The sequence below is a fragment of the Dipodomys merriami genome, unplaced genomic scaffold (assembly GCF_024711535.1).
Source record: "Dipodomys merriami isolate MVZ:Mamm:240054 unplaced genomic scaffold, mDipMer1.0.p SCAF_1, whole genome shotgun sequence".
Lineage (NCBI taxonomy): Eukaryota > Metazoa > Chordata > Mammalia > Rodentia > Heteromyidae > Dipodomys > Dipodomys merriami.
In genome coordinates, this window is record NW_027202270.1 from 127,130,038 (window position 1) to 127,149,380 (window position 19,343).

The 19,343-nt window shown below is 43.8% G+C and overlaps 1 protein-coding gene and 1 long non-coding RNA gene across 2 annotated transcripts in view; one reads left to right on the plus strand and one right to left on the minus strand.

The window, feature by feature from the left end:
- Positions 1 to 16,107, minus strand: part of LOC138832178 (uncharacterized) — a 37,082-nt gene extending 20,975 nt beyond the window's left edge. The window contains exon 1 of the long non-coding RNA XR_011373528.1: positions 15,821 to 16,107. This is a non-coding gene — a long non-coding RNA (uncharacterized lncRNA). The remainder of the gene's footprint in view (positions 1 to 15,820) is intronic.
- Positions 16,108 to 16,198: 91 nt separating this feature from the next.
- Tmed10 (transmembrane p24 trafficking protein 10) overlaps positions 16,199 to 19,343 on the plus strand; it is a 42,482-nt gene continuing 39,337 nt past the window's right edge. The window contains exon 1 of the mRNA XM_070029698.1: positions 16,199 to 16,475. Coding sequence (XP_069885799.1) covers positions 16,251 to 16,475 — 225 coding nt within the window. The 5' untranslated portion in view covers positions 16,199 to 16,250. The remainder of the gene's footprint in view (positions 16,476 to 19,343) is intronic.

Below are 19,343 nucleotides of genomic sequence, written 5' to 3' on the forward strand. Positions count from 1 at the left end.
TTGCACAGTGATAAGGCCTGTGTGCCTGATGGTGTTCCCTATGCCCAGGGCCAGTAGGAGGTAGGCAGCGGTGCCAGCCATCATGAGACAACCTGCTCTGACAGAGGCTGAGAATGAAGAGCATTCAAGAGACCTAAGATGTGATAGAGAAGTTGGGAAGAATGGCTACTCCATTGGCACCTAGACCTAGAGGTTCCCCCACCACCATCACCACAAGTAGCTGAAGAGAGAGATGAAGAGGGTCACCTGAGGCTTATGGGAAGAGCCAGCCAGAGGGGCATATGTGTAAGGGGAAGTCTCACACATATGTGTTGGAGGAGGAGGGGTGGCGCAAGTGCAGGACTTGAAGTTGCTCCACAGGAAGACGGAGATGTATAGTCTTACTTAACATCTCTGCAAATAGAACATCTTCTTGGAAGACTCAGACCAAGAAGGTAATAGAAAAGCATAGCATGAGGGGATCAGATAAGATAGAACCTATGGAAGGACTCTGCATAAGGGAAAGCAGAGTTGGTTCAGGCCTAGCCAAGCCTGAGGAAGATACAGATGACCCAGAAATGCAGGGTAGCAGTGGAAGCTAACCAGATACCTCACATCCTCACCTCCATGTCCACTAGCTGTAGGACTTTGGACAAGTTGCTTAACCTCTGAACCTCGTTTCCTTCTCCAGTAAGTGCCGTATAGTAACAGCATAGGACTTCTACCATTGTAACAATGAATAGCCTTTTCCAGGACTATGGGGGGACTGCTTCCAGAACCCCATTCAGATACCAGTATCTGAGGGTGTTCAAGGAAGTCCCTTATATAAAATGGTGCAGTCTTTGCATGTAATGTCCACGCATCTTCTTGTATACTTTAAAATTATCCCTAGATGATTTTAGATGCATCCCTAAGGCAGTGTAAATAGTTGTTCTGCTGTATTGTGTAGGGAATAATGACAAAGAAACAAGTGTGCATGTTTCAATTTTATGCATGCATTTTTTCTAGTATTTCTATCAGTGATTAGTTAAAACTAATCACTGAAACCCATGGGTATAGATAGTCAGTACTATATAGCTTGACATAGCACCAGACAGAATAAAATGATCTTATTAATATTAATAATAATTGATGGTGGTGGAAAGATCTGGATGTATTCCTGGGAGGAAGAGGTCTAGGAATATAGTGAAAAAACAAGCCACCAACAACCTGTTCTATTAACAGCAGCTTACCTGCACTGGGTGCATACTCTGTTTTAAGCCTTTTTTTTTCTGGTCCTGGGGCTTGAACTCAGGGCCTGGGCAATGTCTATGAATTTCTTTCTCTCAAGACTAGTGCTCTACCACTTGAGCCATAGCTCTACTTCTAGCATTTTTTTTTGTAATTTATTTGAATATGAGTCTCATGGACTTTTCCTGCTCAGGCTGGTTTTGAACTGCAATCCTCAGATCTTAGCCTCTGGAAAAACTAAGATTACAGGTATGAGCCACCATGCTTTGCTGTCCTAAGATATTTTATGCTTTATTTCATTCATTTCTCACTAAAGACTTACGAAGAAGGCATTCTAATCACCCTCATTTACACAAGGAAGCAGATAGATTCAGTATCGATTTCAAGCATTCAAATCTTATGACCACATACATAAATCTGCCCATCATCAGCTTTATTAAAACTAAGACACCTAGGGATCTAGCAGGAACTGGTTTTGTAGCTTCTAGCATGGTACTAAAAATCTCATGTACATTAGAATTTCCTAGAGAGTCAGTTAAAATGAACCACTTCTGAGCCCCAGCAAACCTGATTTGTTTGCAGCAGTAATGGTGGTAGCTACAGCAGAAGGAACAGAAATTAGTAATTTTTTTAAAACTCTGAGATAGGGACTTAGTAACTGACACTTTTGCTTGTTGGCTGATGCTTTACCACCTGACCATTCCTCCAACCCCCAGAAATTAGCATTTTTAGCCAGCTCCTTAGGTAATTCTGATGCAAGTGGTCCAGAGGGAGGGAACAAAGACATGAGCAACACAGGAGTACCCTTTGTGCATCACCTTTGTAATAATAACTTACAATCTTTTTTAAAAAGATAGTAGGGGCTGGGAAGGTGGCTCAGTGGTAGATTGCTTGCCTTGCATGCATGAGGCCCTGAGTTTAATTCCTCAGCACCATATAAGCAGAAAAAGCCAGAAATGGCACTGTGGCTCAAGTGGTAGAGCGCTAGCCTTGAGCTGAAGAGCTGAGGATCATAGCCCAGGCCCAGAGTTCAAGCCCCATGACTGACAAAAGAAAAAAGAAAAAGGAGTTACCAGAGGCCTGGCACAGGGGATCATGGCTGTGCAGTAGGAAGTTGTAAGACCTCCTGGGGCAAGTATCATTTGACATGGACTTCAAGGATGGGTAGGATTTTGAATATTTCTACCTATCTCTATTTGGAGACTGTATAGACATATTGAAGTCTGATGCTGGTGGCTCACACCTGTAATCCTATATACTCTAGAGGCTGAGATCTCAATATTAAGGTTCAAAGCCAGCCCAGGTAGGAAAGTCTGTGACTACAATTTCCTCATAAAATCCTGGAAGTGGATCTCTGGCTTGAGTGGCAGAACACTAGCTTTGCATGAGAAAACTAAGGGACTGCCCAAGTCCTGAGTTGAAGTACACACACACACACACACACACACACACACACACACACACACACACACACACACACACACACACACACACACACACACACACACACACACACACACACACACACACACACACACACACACACACACACACACACACACACACACACACACACACACTGAACCTGTGAATATGACCTGAGTTTGGGAAAAAGGACTTAGGAGGTGTGATTAAGGATATTGAGATCACTCTGGATTGTTTGTTAGGTGCTAAATCCAATGACAGGTATCCTTGAGTATCCTTGATAGAAAACAGAGAAAGAGAAAAAGGAGAAGGCCACATGGAGATAGAGGCAGAATTCAGATGAAAAACAAGGACTATCTGGAGCTACGAAAGTAAGGTGGAAAATTCACATTTTCACCCTTACTCTTTTTTTTTTTTTTCTTGGGGCTTGGTCGTGGGGCCTGAACTCTGGGCCTGGGCGCTGTCCCTCAGCTCTTCAGCTCAAGGCCACAGCGCCACTTCCAGCTTTTTTCTTTTTGCTTAGGTGATGCTGAGGAATCGAACCCAGGGCCTCAGGCATGCAAGGCAAGCACTCTACCACTGAGCCACCTTCCCAGCCCTCACCCTTATTCTTATAAGTCACCATAAGGAGGACTTTGAGACCTCAGAGCTGTGGGGATCATAGCCTGCAGACACAAGGTCTTGAAATGGGATGACAAAACACAACTATTAGTGGATGTAGGTTTAATAGAAGTCAAGGAGCCAGGCACCAGTGGCTCATGCTTATAACCCTAGCTGCTCAGGAGGCTGAGATCTGAGCACTGTGATTCAAATCCATCCCAAGCAGAAAAGTCTATGAGACTCTTATCTTCAATTAAGCACCCAATAAACTGGACCTGGAGCTGTAGCACAAGTGGTAGAGCACTAGCTTTGAGCATAAAAGCTCAGGGACAGCACCCAGGTCCTGAGTTCAAGCCACAGGACCAGCACAAAGACAAAAAGGCTCTATGCTTAGTCTCTGGCTTCACATTTTATAAAGGTATGCCAGATATTCCAGTGTCTAGTTAGTATGGCATAACCAAGATCCCTGTGTAGATCATATATGTGTCTCTGGCAAGTTCATGCCATTAAGACCTGGTTAGGATAATATTTATTGTTACTTTAATTTCCCTCCAGAAAGAACTGGTTGCCTCTAATGACTTTGTTTGGTGGTCTCATCCCTGACCAGTGTGTGGGTAGTGGCTCCTGACCTCTGGTTTAGAGACTCCAGTGGTTCCTTCTTCATAGGTCTTCTACTTTAAGGATGTAAGTCAGAAGCTATTGTTCAAAATGCAGAAGTTGGCCATCTGTGGAACTGACAAAACTGGTTGTGGTTTGTGAAATACCAAATGTTAGAGAAGTGTGTTTTTAGCAAAATTATTAATACTTCCTTTGTCCACGTGCCTCAGTGACTTTTTGCAAGGGAGGATGCAAAGATCCTGTTCTCCCCTGTGCCTGTGGAGACAGCTTCCCATTCCTCCTTCATCAACTCTTGAGTTGGGAGCACGTGGCCGCCAGAAGAATGACCCTTGTTCTCAAGCTAGTATTCAGGTCTGTCATTCCCAGAGGACACCTTTTGTGTTGTTTTCTAGGTGAAAAGGTAACAGTACTTCAGCAGGAGGATGGGAGATACAAGTCAAACAGGGGAAATAATATTTGTTGAGGAAATGCTACCTGAGAGGCATTGAAAGGTTAGATGCTGAGACAGGAACAATGCCTTTGTTTTGGTTTTGTTTTTGGTTGGTCGTGGGGCCTGAACTCTGGGCCTGGGCGCTGTCCCTCAGCTCTTCAGCTCAACGCTAGTGCTCTACCACTTGAGCCACAGCACCACTTCCAGCTTTTTCTGTTTAAGTGGTGCTGAGGAATCGAACCCAGGGCCTCGTGCATGCAAGGCAAGCAATCTACCACTGAGCTACCTTCCCAGCACCAATGCCTTTGTTCTTATACCTAGATGCCCATCAGATCAGGTGATGTCCTGATGCTCAGGTGACATACCATACCAGTTATATCAGGAAGTGGGGAAGTGATGGCCAGACATAAGTTGTCGGTTTTGTTGTTGTTTTGCTGGTCCTGGAGCTTGAACTGTTAAGCCTGGGTGCTGTCCCTGAGTTCTTTTGCTCAAGGCTAGCATTCTTACCAGTTGAGCCACAACTCTACTTCTGGCTTTTTCTGTAATTAATTGTAGATAAGAGTCTCATGGACTTTTCTGCCCAGGCTGGCTTTGAACTGTGATCCTCAGATCTCAGTCTCCTGAGCTAGGATTACAGATGTGAGCCACTGGGTTTTTGTTGTTGTTTGGGTTTTTCTTTTTCTAAGATCCCTAGATGATTCCAATGTACGGGAAAGTTAGGAAAGCACCAAAACATGCTATTCCCTAGTACCATGCCTGTTTTCATTCTTCTGTGTTGGGCATTGGTAGTGTGTGTGTGTGTGTGTGTGTGTGTGTGTGTGTGTGTGTGTGTGTGTGTGTGATTGGAAATATGGGTCACCCATTCTCAGTTCATTGGTAGTTTTTTTTTAAGCTGTATGAATAGTTCTGATACACAGTTCTATTAGATAATAAAGGGTAACAGTCCTGCAGACAGTGTCAAACTGCCTGTATCCCATGTTCTTTCTCCACCTGTGTGGTCCATCTCCCCCTCAAAATGGACCTCCTGTTGAAAGAGAATAGTTTTTTTGCAGATTTCAAGCTAGCTGGTGGTGGTGGACTTGAAATACTGACCACGTAATGGTATGAAAAATGCACTGAAGAGAAAAACTGAAACTGTCTCAAGCCTGGCTCCAGTGGTTCATGAATATAACCTTAGCTGCTCAGAATTCTGAGATCTGAGGGCTAAGGTTCAAGGCTAACTGGGGCAAGAAATTCTGTGAGACTCTTATCTCCAATTAACCACCAAAAAGACAGAGTAGAGCTGTTGCTCAAGTGATAGAGCACTAGACTTGAGCAAAGAAAGGTTAGGAACAGCACCTAGGCTCTAATTCTAAGCCCCAAGACATGAATGTGTGTGCGTACACACACACACACACACACACACACACACACACAGCCTGTTTCAGATCCAGGAGCAAATGCCTGCACCATGTAGTTTTCTACTCTAGGTAACTACATTTTTTTTTGATGGGGCTTGAACTCAGGGAGCTATCTCTGAGCTCTTTTACTCAAGGCTAGCGCCCTACCACTGGAGCCACAGCGCCAGTTTTTGAGTGGTTAGTTGGAAGTAAGCATCTGATGGGGACTTTTTTTCCCTGGGCTGGCTTCAAATGGCAATTCTCAGGTCACAGCCTCCTGAGTAGCTAGGATTACAGGTGTAAGACACAGGTGCCCAACTTAGTAACTACACTTTTTTAAGGTCCCAGAACTCTTGGAAGTCAACTGAAGCCCTCTCCACAGAGAGCGTTGGGCAAGACAGTGTCCAGGAGCAGAGTGCAGCTAATGTTAAGGTTGAGCATTTGGATTCTCCATTCCTCTGTTGGAGAGCTTTCATTCTGGAACTACCTCACAGAGTTTTGTGTAATTTTCCCATTTCTTTCTCAGTCCTTTTTTCCCTTCTTCATGGCATAAACAGTTATGGCATAAGGCAAACCAGGGATCTCTAAAGTCTGTGTCTTACTATATCTCTGGCCCTACTTTGTCTTCCTTTAGAATTCCATTTCTTTTTGTCCCTTGGATCTTCTAATCCTGCTGGTCCAACAGATTTCTTTTTAATCTCGTTCTTGATCTCATGTTCACCTCTGTACCAGGCTCCATGGCTGATATTCTCCATGAAGAAATGCAGCTTTTGGGGAAGAGGAAGTGCCTGTCTTCTAGAACTTGTCCTTTCAATTTTGGTTTGTTTCCAAAGCATGGGAGTTGGCTCATATGATGGTTTTCTGACACTTGGGCTTTGAGGACACATTTTTGCTTGTATCATCTCTAGAATTTTTCCTATTTAAATTTTTTTACACATATTATATTTGTGAAATATAATGTAATTTTTTGAAACACATATAGTGTATAATGATCGAATGAAGACGATTGCTATATTCACCTATTTTGTTTTTTGTTGTTGTTAAATTTACACTTCTTTTTTGGGGGGAGGCAGTCCTGGGGCTTGAAGTCTTAGGGCCTGGGAACTGTCCCTGAGCTTCTTTTGCTCAAGGCTAGCACTCTATCACTTGAGCCACAGTGCCAGTTCCAGCTTTTTCTGTTTATGTGGTACTGAGGAATTGAACCCAGGGTTTCATGCATGCTAGACAAGCATTCTACCACTAAGCAACATTCCCAGCCAATCCACACTTCTTTCAGTCCACATACATCCTTAGAAGAGCTTTGATCCTGGTGATCAGGAACTAAGAGGCAGAGCATACAAGGCAGAATCCTGATAATTTTTTTTTGGGGGGGGTCCGGTTGTGGGGCCTGACCTCTGGGCCTCGATGCTGTCCCTCAGCTCTTCAGCTCAAGGCTAGCGTTCTACCACTTGAGCCACAGTGCCACTTCCGGCTTTTTTCTTTTTGCTTATGTGGTGCTGAGGAATCGAACCCAGGGCCTCAGGCATGCAAGGCAAGTGCTCTACCACTGAGCCACCTTCCCAGCCCCAAGAATCCTGATAATTTTTGTCTACACTATTCTACAGATGAGCTAATTGAATTCATATTTAACATCTGGAAAGATTAAAGTTTAGTATCATAGGAATCTGGAGAGGAAGATAAATCTTGTTTTGTTCTGTTTTGTTTTTCCCAAAAACATGAAGTGAGGGGACCCTAGTAAATGCTTTAAGTTTCTGTATTAACTATTAACATCATCGTATCTGTTATGGGAGAGTTAAAATCTATGTAAAAACTACAAATATACTTTGAGTATAAGTGTGGCTAGAGAAAGATTACCCAGAAATCTAAAACTTCTTAATAGAGCATTAAATAATAAATACCATGTTTTATCAGATGTGATGGCAATTATATCTAAAGACTGGTCTGCAGTTAAAAGTTCTCACATCTGTTTTTGTTTTTATTTTTTAAGTAGTTTTACAAAGGGGTTTCAATTCAACAAGTTAGATTATAATGTATCTTGATCAAAGTCACCCTTTCCATTGTTTTACCCCATCTTTCCCAATCTCAGGCCTATTTTCAACTGTAACATTGACTCATTGTATGATTTGAGGCAAATAAGTAAGCAGCTTTGGACCTCAGCTTCTCCATATGAAAAATGGTGATTAAAATACTGCTAGATAGAGGAACTAGTATTTATTGAGCAATACTCTATTCAGCCCAGTGAAGGATGGCTTACTCTTGTAATCATAGCTACTGAAAAGGCTGAGATCTGAGGATTGTAGTTCAAAGCCAACTGGGCAGGAATGCTTGTGAAACTCTCATCTTCAACTAACCACCAAAAAAAGACCAGAAGTCAGTTATGGCTTAAGTGGTAGGGTGCTACCCTGAGCACAAAAGCTTAGGGACAGCACCCAGGCCCTCATTTCAAGTCCTAGGACTGATGTGTGCCTGTGTGTGTACACATGCGCGCGTGCACGCGTGCGTGCACACACACACACACACACACACTATGTTCATCATGTGCTAGGTTCTATGTTGTAGGAGCTCATTTAATCATACACCAAATCTTTGTTGAGTACCCACTATGTCTAGGATGTTATACCTAGTCTACAATAGAGCAGCTCAAAAAGCCCTTACTCTTTTTGAGCTTAAATTCCAGGTGGATAAGGTGACTAAACAAGAAATGAAACATACAAGATAGTGACAATTGCTATGCATGTAATAAAGCAGATAGTATGATAGAAAGCAATCTGGGGATAGGGTTACTTGAGGGACAGACTACAGGATCTAGAGTCCACAAGACAAGATCTGCGAAAGAAAGGTCCAGGAAGACAGTAAGTGTACAGGTTTGGGTGCAATAGGATCTTAAGCTGTTTAAAAGGCTAGGTAGCTGTAGAAGGTGAACAATTAGGGAGTATGAGAAGTCTTCACTGGGTAGGATGAGATTAGAGAAGTAGGCAGGAGCCAAACCACAGAGGCTTTTGGATGTGGTAATGTATTCAGGTTTTATTTATTTATTATTTTGTGGGTAAGGGGACCTGAACTTAGAGCCTAGGCATTGTTCCTGAGCCTCTGTGCTCAAGGCTAGTGCTGTACACCTTGAGCCATAGAGCCATTTCTGGCTTTTTCTGAGTAGTTTATTGGAGATAAGAGTCTCACTGAGACTCTTCAAACCACGATCCTTTGATCTCAGCCTCTGAGTAGCTAGAGTTACAGGTGCCAGCCACTGGTGTCTGGAGAGACTTTTCTTTTTGTTAGCACCAGGACTTGAACTCAGGGCCAGAGTGCTCTTCACTTAGCTTTTTTGCTTGAGGCTAGAGCTCTACCATTTGAGTAGGAGCTCCACTTTGGGTTTTTTTGCTGGTTAATTGGAGATAAAAGTCTCACACACTTTCCTGCCCTGACTGGCTTTCAACCTCAATCTTCAGATTTCAGCCTGTTGAGTAGCTAGGGTTACAGGCCTGAGCCACTGACACCCAGCAAGACGGTTTTCTTGTGTATGAGAGAGGAAACCTTTTCCATAAGGGGTCACATGATAAATATTTCAGACTGTAGGCCACATAGCTCTCTGTCACACATTCTTCCCAGGCTCCCGCTCTTCCTTTTTTTTTTTTTTTTTTTAAACAATCCTCTTTAAAAAACAGTCTTAGCTCTTGAGCAATACAAAGACAGGAAGTTCTCTGCCAAATCTGACCTGCCTAGCAGATTGTAGGCTACAAGCCTCTGGCTTGAAGAGGAGAAACTGATTAGCATCTATTTAGCGCACAGAACTGATAAGACTTCCTGATGAACTGACAGTGTCTGAAGACTGGGAAATACAGAGGCAAGGATGGTCTCAGGAACTAGGTAGAAGGTAGTGCTGTTTACTGAGTTGAGGAAGACGTAGATTTGAGAATTGGGGAGTGGGAAAGAAGTTATGAGTTAAGTATGAACTGCCTATTGTTTAAGTTGAACTGAGCTAGGAACTCCACAAACACTGGAGCTTAGGGTTAGATCAGAGATGGAGAGCCATATCTGGAAGTTAAATATGGATGGATGCATTTAAAGTTAAGGGATTAAATACCACTGCCAAGAGAGCAGCACATATATTCTGGGACCAGGTACTGGAGGCTCCAACATTTGGAGGGCCCCTTGAAGAAGACCTTGGATTTACTCTCTGGATCAGAGACAAATATTGCCAAATCACTTCCCAGAGGGATCTTTTGGATCTTCCCAGAATCCATCTTGTCTTAGCTAGGTAAATACATGGTGTGGGCGTAGACATGAACGGGCAGGGACACTGGAGGAGTCAGGGATCCTGGATGGCTTATGAGCTTATGAATAGGTTATGCTAACACTGAAGGATTAAACTGGTTAAAGGTAACAGAAGAGGCCCTATGTGTTTCTAAAGGTTCCCATCCACAGAGTCACTGAGACAGCTTGTTATAAATGCTGTGTGTGTATATATGTCTGTATGTGTGCCAGTCCTGGGGCTTGGAATCGATGCCCGGGCACTGTCTTTGAGCTTTTTTGCTCAAGGCTAGAGCTCTACCACTTGAGCTCCATTTCTAACATTTTGGTGGCTAATTGGAGATAAGGGTCTCATGTACTTTCTTTCTCAGGCTGGCTTTTTTTTTTTTTTTTTTTTTTTTTTTGCCAGTCCTGGGGCTTGAACCCAGGGCCTGGGCACTGTCCCTGAGCTTCTTTGCTCAAGGCTAGCACTCTACCACTTAAGCTACAGCACCACTTCTGCCTTTTTCTGTTTATGTGATACTGAGGAATTGAACCCAGGGCTTCATGCATGCTAGGCAAGCACTCTACCATTTAAGCCACAGTCCCAGCCTTTGGCTGGCTTTGACCTATGATCCTCAGATCTCAGCCTTCCGAGTAGCTAGGACTTCAGGTGTGAGCCACTGGCACCCAGCTCCATGAATAAAAGCTTCTGATTCACTCGGTGAGATGTACTTTAAATATGTTCCATCTTTCACAAAGATAAAGTAGAGAATCCGTGGTTTATGTAGACTGGGGAGAGGCTATGTCCTCATGATGTTTCATGTCCGGAGGCTCTGGTGGCTTCAGGAGGTCCTAGGTGGGTCTGGCCTGAGAGTTTCAGATGGAGAGGATGCCAGAGAACCTGCTGGCCAGGAAGACGCATTTACTTCAACTATAAGATGTTTTTCATTTGATTGGGAATTGAGAAGGAATTTACCATTAGTACTGCTCAGACCCACAGAACAAATGTTGCATTCATAGAACCATTATTTATTGTGCCTAAGTTCTGGGAACTATTTTAGGTTAAGGAGATAAAGCAATAATGAACATAGATAAACCCAGCACTGGTGGCTCACGCTTATAATCCTAGCTACTCAGGAGGCTGAAATCTGAGGATAGCAGTTTGAAGCCAGCCCAGGCAGGAAAGTCCATGATACTCTTATCTCCAATTTATCATCAGAAAACCTGAAGTGGCGCTGAGGCTCAAAGTGGTCCCTTGAGCAAGAAAGCTCAGGGACAGCACCTAGGCTGAGTTCAAGCCTCATGACCTACAGGAAGCAAGGAAGGAAAGAATGAAGGGAGGGAGGGAGGGAGGGAGGGAAGGAAGGAGGGAGGGAAGGAGGAGAAAGAGAAAGAGAGAAAGAGAAAGAGAAAGAAAGAAAGAAAGAAAGAAAGAAAGAAAGAAAGAAAGAAAGAAAGAAAGAAAGGAAAGAAGGATGAAAAGAACAGATAAAAATCCTCACAATAGATTCAATTTAGGAGATAGACTGGTAAACACAATGAGAAAATCAATAAATATAAACATGTTATATTAGAGATGAAAGCTAAAGAAAAAAATGAGAGAAAGCAGAGACACAAAGTGTTGGGGCTAAGGAAAAGTACAAACAGAACAACAAAGGACTTAAGAGCTATGACATAGAAAAGTGACTCAGAGCCAGGTGCCCGTGGCTCAGGCCTGTAATCCTCAATACTCAGGAAACTGAGATCTGAGGATCATGGTTCAAAGCCAGCCCAGGCAGGAAAGTCATGAGACTCTTATCTCCAATAAACCACCAGAAAACTGAAAGTGGTGCTGTGGCTCAAGTGGTAGAGTGCTCGCCTTGGGCTGAAGTGCTGAGGGACAGTGCCCAGGCCCCACACAACAACAACGAAGAAGAAAAAGATGAAGAAGAAGAGGAGGAGGAGGAGGAGGAGGAGGAGGAGGAGGAGGAAGAGGAAGAGGAGGAGGAAGAAGGAGGAGGAGGAGGAAAGAAAGAGAGAGAGAGAGAGAGAAAAGGAAAGAAAAGTGACTCAGAGCTGGCACTGGTGGCTCACGCCTGTAATCCTCGATACTCAGAAAACTGGGATCTGAGGATCAAGGTTCAAAGCCAGCCTGGGCAGGAAAGTCTGTGAATTTTTTAATTTTTTTTTTTGTCGGTCGTGGGGTTTGAACTCTGGGCCTGGGTGCTGTCCCTCACTCTTCAGCTCAGGGCTAGAGCTCTACCACTTGAGTCACAGCGCCACTTCCGGTTTTCTGGTGCTTTATTGGAGATAAGAGTCTCACGACTTTCCTGGCCAGGCTGGCTTTGAACTGTGATCCTCAGATCTCAGCTTCCTGAGTAGCTAGGATTACAGGCGTGAGCCAATAGCACACAGCTGTGAATTCTTATCTCCAATAAACCACCAGAAAACTGGAAGTAGCACTATTGCTCAAGTGGTAGAGTGCTAGCCTTGAGCTGAAGAGCTGAGGGACAACACTCAGACCAGAGTTCAAGCTCCACGACTAATAGCTTCTCTGTGGCTCAGTTTTTTTCACCTGTAAAAAAGCTTTTGTTTTGTGTTTTGGTATGTATGCTACAGGACTGGAGCTTGCACTCAGGGCCTCTTATTCTTACTCAGCTTTTTTAGTCACAACTGGTGCTCTAGCACTTGTGCCAGACCTCTACTTCCCACTTCTTTCAGGTTAACTGGATTTTTCTGCCTGCTCTGGTTTAGAACCTCAATCTTCAGATCTCAGCATCCTGAGTAGCTATAATTATATATATATATAATTATATAACTATATTTTAGCTGGTACTCAGCTAAAATAAAAAAAAATGTAGTGAAAGACCAGTTGTTATAGTTGGGAAGGTGGCTCAATGGAAGAGTGCATGCCTTACATGCACGAGGCCCTGGGTTCGATTCCTTAGCACCACATAATCAGAAAAAGCTGGAAATGGTGCTGTGGCTTAAGTGGTAGAGCGCTAGCCTTGAGCTGAAGAGCTGAGGGACAGCGCCCAGGCCCAGAGTTCAGGCTCCACGACCAAAAAAAAAAAAGACCAGTTGATTTTTTTGTGCTGGTCTTCAGGGCTTGAACTCAGGGCCTGGATATTGTTCCTGAGTTTCTTAGGCTCAAATCTAGCACTTTATCACTTGAGCCACAACACTACTTACAGCTTTTTCTGAGTAGTTTATTGAAGATAAAAGTCTCACAGACTTTCCTGCCTCAGCTGGCTTCAAACTGCAATCCTCAGATCTCAGTCTCCTGAGTAGCTAGGATTACAGGTGTGCTGCACCAGCACCTGGTAGACCCAGGCTTTTATCACTTTTAAACTATGGGATTTTTGAGTGCTGACAGACTTCTATCAAACTGTATTCAGGCTATTCTTAACTTCTTTCTCAACTATGTCCTAACTTTTGGACTTATATCTGTACACTATTCAGGTTTAATAACTCTTCCAAGTCACTTTAGCCCAAATATCCTCTCACCTCTGATGTTTACCTTAAGTTACTTTTTGCCCACTGACCTAACGTGATTAATCCTTGGCTGTAAATTTCTGCTTTTCCTTGTACTTGAAGTTAAGATTGACTTCTCTTCCCTACCAATTATCTCTGTCCATATGTATCAATCACTATAGTTTCCTTGAATTAGTCTCGAATTAGTGTCATGAATGATTGTTTCTTTAATACCAGGAAAGTTCCTTGGCTTTTCATATCCTCAAAGTGCCTTATCTGTAAAATTAAAAGACTTGTCCAGACTGTTCAAAACTTTTTTGGAAAATGTGAAGTCACTAAAATATGTGAAAAAGGCCCAGCAATGCACACCTGTGATACCAGGATTCAGGAAGCTGAGGCCGGAGGATTGAGACTTCTAGACCATACTGGGCTACAGAGCAAGAAGACCCTGAATCAATGTGGGAAAAAGTGAAAATATCTTAAAATATATAAACCATTCTGTAGTATAAGATGAAAATGTAAGAAAATGAAAACACCCACACAGGCATTTCAAGGACTGCAAATCTCTTACTAATGGTCAGTAGAGCCTTAGGACTCCACGGAGTAAACCATCAATTAAATAACTGTTTGTACTAAGTCCCTCAGCATTGGCAGGGAAAAGGCAATGCAAATTAGCAGGATGTACTCAGTAGAACTAGCAATCTTATCTCAGATCAGGGATAAAACAATCAAACCAAATGTTCCTAAGTGGACACCTCATAAAATAATTATTATGGGGCATTAGTCAAATTTAAAAATGTTTAACAACTCCTTTATATTTGTTCTTGTAGAACTTCAGTTCCAGGAAAAGGACTAGATGGACTTAATGGAGTTAAAAAAAAAAAAAGCCCAGCCAGCCCAGTGGCTCCTGGGTGGCTCATGCCTGTAATTATAGTTCCTCAGGAGGCTGAGATCAGAGGATCATGCTTCAAAAATCAACATTAGGCAGATAAATCTGAGAGACTCTTAGATCCAATTAACTAGCAACAAGCCAAATATGGAGGTGTGGCTCAATTGGCAGAGAACCAGCCTTGAGCAAAAAAAGCTAAGTAAAAGAATGAGGCCCTGAGTTCAAGACCCAAATACCTGCACGCACACATACACACACACCCACACACACACACACCCCCCCCCCACACACACGGGTGTTCATTTAGGTTTCTAAGGTCAGGTAGATCACATTTCTGGGTATTTCTGCTGATGCTCAAAAAAGATTAATCAAAGTAGATGATTATAAGCATAGACTATTGTGTAATCCTTGGGTTTGTTTCATTGTTTTTAAGAGGTAGAGTCTGGGCTATGTTTCTCAGAATGACTTCCATCTCTTGGGATCAAGCCATCCTTCCGCCTCAACCTCTCCAAGTAGCTGGGACTATCTGTGTTCACCACTGGGCCTAGCTTATATTACTTATTTTCATATATTCTTCAGCTCTTTTTGTGTGTGTGTGTGTGTGGTCGTGGGGCTTGAACTCTGGACCTGGGCACTGTCCTCAGCTCTTCAGCTCAAGGTTGGTGCTCTACCACTTGAGCCACAGCGCCACTTCCAGTCCTCTGGTGGTTAACTGCATAAGAGTCTCATGAATTTTTATGCCCAGACTGGCTTTGAACTGTGATCCTCAGGTCTCAGCTTCCTGAGTAGGTAGGATTACAGGTGTGAGCCCTCAGCACCGAGTCTACCAGCACCGAGCCTATTCTTCAGCTTTTATCTATGGTAATAGCATCTCAATAATGATTTGCTAAACATGTGTAATAGACATGCATAATATAGTGTCAACACACCATGTATACTAACCATTGCTGAAGGAATGCATGATTACAATGCAAATTTGCTTACTATACACTAACCTATTTGAATCACAAATGATGCATTTGAAACACACTTGTCTCCCCTGACAATAGTAACCTGGTAAATTGTATGTTATGTCCATCTGTCAGACTGGGTCGAAACATGGTATTTTATTCAACTTAAATACAAAATTAAATTTGTCTCAAATATAACCTGGTATGGAAGACACTCGATGTTAAACAAATAAAATTCCACAAAGGGTGAACAAATGTAGCAGTGGTACTCATTAGACACTGTTGAAAATGAACTATCCAACTTGTGCGTGATGATGGGAGGGAAAAACTAAGAAAGAGCAAGGGAAAGGGTGACATTGTCCAAAAAGAAATGTACTCATTACCTGATTTATATAACTGTAATCCCTCTGTACATCACCTTTATAATAATAATTACATATTAAAATAAGATTCCCAAAGTGTTACTCCAGCCTGAATTCCAAGGACAGGGGTGTGAACTAGATGCCTGGCATTTGTTCACCTGGTGACCTCTGTATCGTCTTCTCTGAGATACTGGCCCACATAAGCTAAGAACCACGTTAAATTCTTCCTGGAAACTTTCCTCTAAGTCTTTAAGTACGCCAGCAGGGAAGCCTACCTCCTCCTCCGCGCCCAGTCCCCGCCGGGCGGGCTCAGCGAAGGGCCTTGTGGCCGTTCCCTATTGGGCCCTGGTTGCTATGGTATCACGGGCCTTAAAAGTCTCACAGGTCGAACTTCCGGGGGTTAAATGGGGAATTACTTCCAGGTCTGCCCATACTTGCTATGGCTGCCTCCAACGTTCTTAACCGCCACAGAAACAAAAGTTTAGCAGTAAAATCCTGGTCCACCGACGGCAGCCACTTAAACTCGTCGTTGTCACAGGGCACCGTATCCTTTCTCCACCTTGAAACGATCTGCTATAAGTTCTTCGCCTGTTAGCCAATCTCCAAAATGGCGCCGAAGGCATCGAGAGGTCAGAGGTGAGTCACGTGGGACCTCTCGGTTCCGGCGTGGTAGAGGCCCCGGGTGGAGAACAAGTGTCCGGCACCATGTCTGGTTTGTCCGGCCCACTGGCCTGGCTTTGCCCTCGCCAGTTGGCGTTGCTGTTTCTCTTCCTGCTTGGCCCTAGCTCGATCCTCGCCATCTCCTTCCATCTGCCCATTAATTCTCGCAAGTGTCTCCGGGAAGAGATCCACAAGGACCTGTTAGTGACGGGCGCCTACGAGATCACCGACCAGTCTGGGGGCGCTGGAGGCCTGCGCACCCACCTCAAGGTGCGGCTCCGGGCGGCGCGGGGCGGGCGGGAGAGGCTCGGGAGGCCGAGTCCGGGAGGTGGGGGGGGCTGGGCTGGCGGGGACGCGCGGGGGTCCGCCCCTCACCTCGCGGGGCTGGCGGGGCGGGGCGCGGCGCGGCGCCCGGGGCGGGCACTCGTACGAAGGCTGCGCGGCGTTGGCGGAAGTGGCCGCCGGCGAGCTCGGGCAGGCCTGCGCGCAGTGTGGTTGCCAGACCTGATCGGTCTGACAGCCTGGGGAAATCTGGATGTTGAGGATTTGTAGGAATTGACACGATTGACACCCTAGGGTATCTACAGGGAAATAACGTACCGCAATTGGTAAAATTTATTTTAAAAAACCAAACCAAGCATCTGTTGTGTGCCCCACTTCCTGAGCTGCTTTATCTACATTACCACTTGTTCATACACTAGCCTAGGAAACTGGTAGGTAAGGCTGGGAATGTGGCTTAATGGTAGAGTGCTTGCCTAGCATTCATAAAGCCCTGGGTTCGATTCCTCCGTACCACATACACAGAAAAAGCCAGAAGTGGCGCTGTGGCTCAAGTGGTAGAGCACCAGCCCTGAGCTCAGGGACCGTGCCCAGGATCCGAGTTCAAGTCCCAAGACTTGCACACACACAAAAAAAGAGGTAGATAGGTAATTCCTCCATTTGACAAGTTGGAAACAAGCTCAGGTAGAGTAAACTGGTAAATGTTAACAGATGGAATTGTCGATGGAACCATGATGTAACTATTCTTTTATGTGTAATTGGTGATATTGATAAAAGTCCACCATTGCTTACAAAGTGATCTTAGTTTTCAGTTCTTTCACTGACTTAAATCATAGTGTGACTAAATCTAAGCCCAACTATTAGATGGCGACTGCTAATTCCCATAATGCTGTTTTGTCTTTTTCACTAGACTGTTAGTATCCTGAGTGCAGGAATTACTTTCCTATTCATGTTCTGCTGCCTGGCTTCTGGTAAGCACTAGTAAGCACTGAGCAAAACTAGAACCATAGTGATTTTTTTTTTTTTTTTTTTGCCAGTCCTGAGGCTTGAATTCAGGGCCTGGGCACTGTCCCTAACCTTTCTTTTGCTCAAGGCTGGCACTCTATCACTTGAGCCACAGCGCCACTTCTGGCTTTTTCTGTTTAAGGAATCGAACCCAGGGCTTCATGCATGCTAGGCAAGCACTCTACCATTATGCCACATTCTAAGCCCTATTAATTAACTAGTTGACGCCTTCTTTCACTATGCCCAGGTTAGGACCACTGATCAAGTGTTTGTTTTCTCATTTCTTGATGTAGCTTCCAACTGAGTCTAAGGCTATTGGAAAGACCTTATCAAGCGTTTTACATGCTGGCATTTCATTCTCACCCAGTTACTCTTCCATGTCTGTTTTCTTCTAAACCAGTTTAATGGACTACTGGGATCCTAGACCCAAATTCAAAGTCAAGAACAAGAACTAATTGGACCAGATAAGCAGTGATGATGAATGGGAGTGGTAGAGAATTAATTTGGAATGTCCATTTCTTTTCTTTTTTTTTTTTTATAAACAAAACAGGGTCCTACTGTGTGTTACAAGCTGGTCTGAAATTGGTTATATATCCCAGATTGGCATGGACTTCACCATTGGAAAGTTTTAGCTTTCCAAGTGCTGGGATAGCAGCCAGGTGCCATCATGCCCAGCAGTACTCAAACTCTTAAGGAGACTTGTCATGCAAGCACATAGACCCCCCCACCTTTTTTTGTTTTGGTCAGTCATGGGGCTTGAACTCAGTCCCTGGGTCCTGTCCTTGTACTCTTTTGTTCAAGGCTAATGTTCTAGCAGCTGAGCCACAGTTCCACTTCTGGCTTTTTGATGGTTAATTGGGATATGAGTTTCACAGACTTTTCTTCCCAGAATGGCTTTGAATCTCTATCCTCAGATCATAATGGCCTCCTAAGTAGCTAGGATTAGGATTATAGGCATGAGCCACCAGTGTCTGATTTTTTTTTTTTTTTTTTGCCAGTTCTGGGGCTTGAACTCAGGGCCTGGGCAATGTCCCTGAGCTGCTTTTGCTTAAGGCTAGCCCTCTGCCACTTGAGCCATATCGCCACTTCTGGCTTTTTCTGTTTATGTGGAATGGATACCCGGATTTCATGCATGCTAGGCAAGCACTCTATCACTGAGTCACATTCCCAATCCCTTGTTCTTTGTTTTTAAGAGACAGAGTCTGGACAGGGTCATCAGGTTGGCTTCTAGCAGTTTCTCAGTAACTGGGACTACAGATGTGAACCACTGGGCCTGACTTGTATCTTGTATTCCTTATTTATCTTTATATATTCTTCAGCTCTTAATATGTAGTGGTAAGTATCTCTAAGGTCTCTTTACTCTAGAGCAGTCCATTCTTTTTTTTTTTTTTGGTCAGTTGTGGCCTGAACTCTGGGCTTGGGACTGTCCCTCAGCTCTTCAGCTCAAGGCTAGCGTTCTACCACTTGAGCCACGGCGCCACTTCTGGCTTTTTCTGCTTATGTGGTGCTAAGGAATCAAACCCAGGGCCACCTTCCCAGCCCCAAGAGCAATCCATTCTTATGGCTTCCTTTTTAATGCTTGCAATTGTTTGTTGTAATCGATTGCCTTTGAAGGACACCCTACATTTTAGATTTATTTTGTTTTAGAGTACTTCAAGTTGGTTAGAGTACTTCACATGACATCAGGATAGGAACACATTGTACTTTTTGTGACTCTTAGTGCTACTAAAATTGATCAGTGAGTTTAACTGTATATTAGGGTTGTATTGTTAAAAGTAATGAATTACCACAAACAGTGGCTTATAGACTTTTAGAGTTCTAGAGGTCATAAGTCCTAAAATCAAGGAATCACAT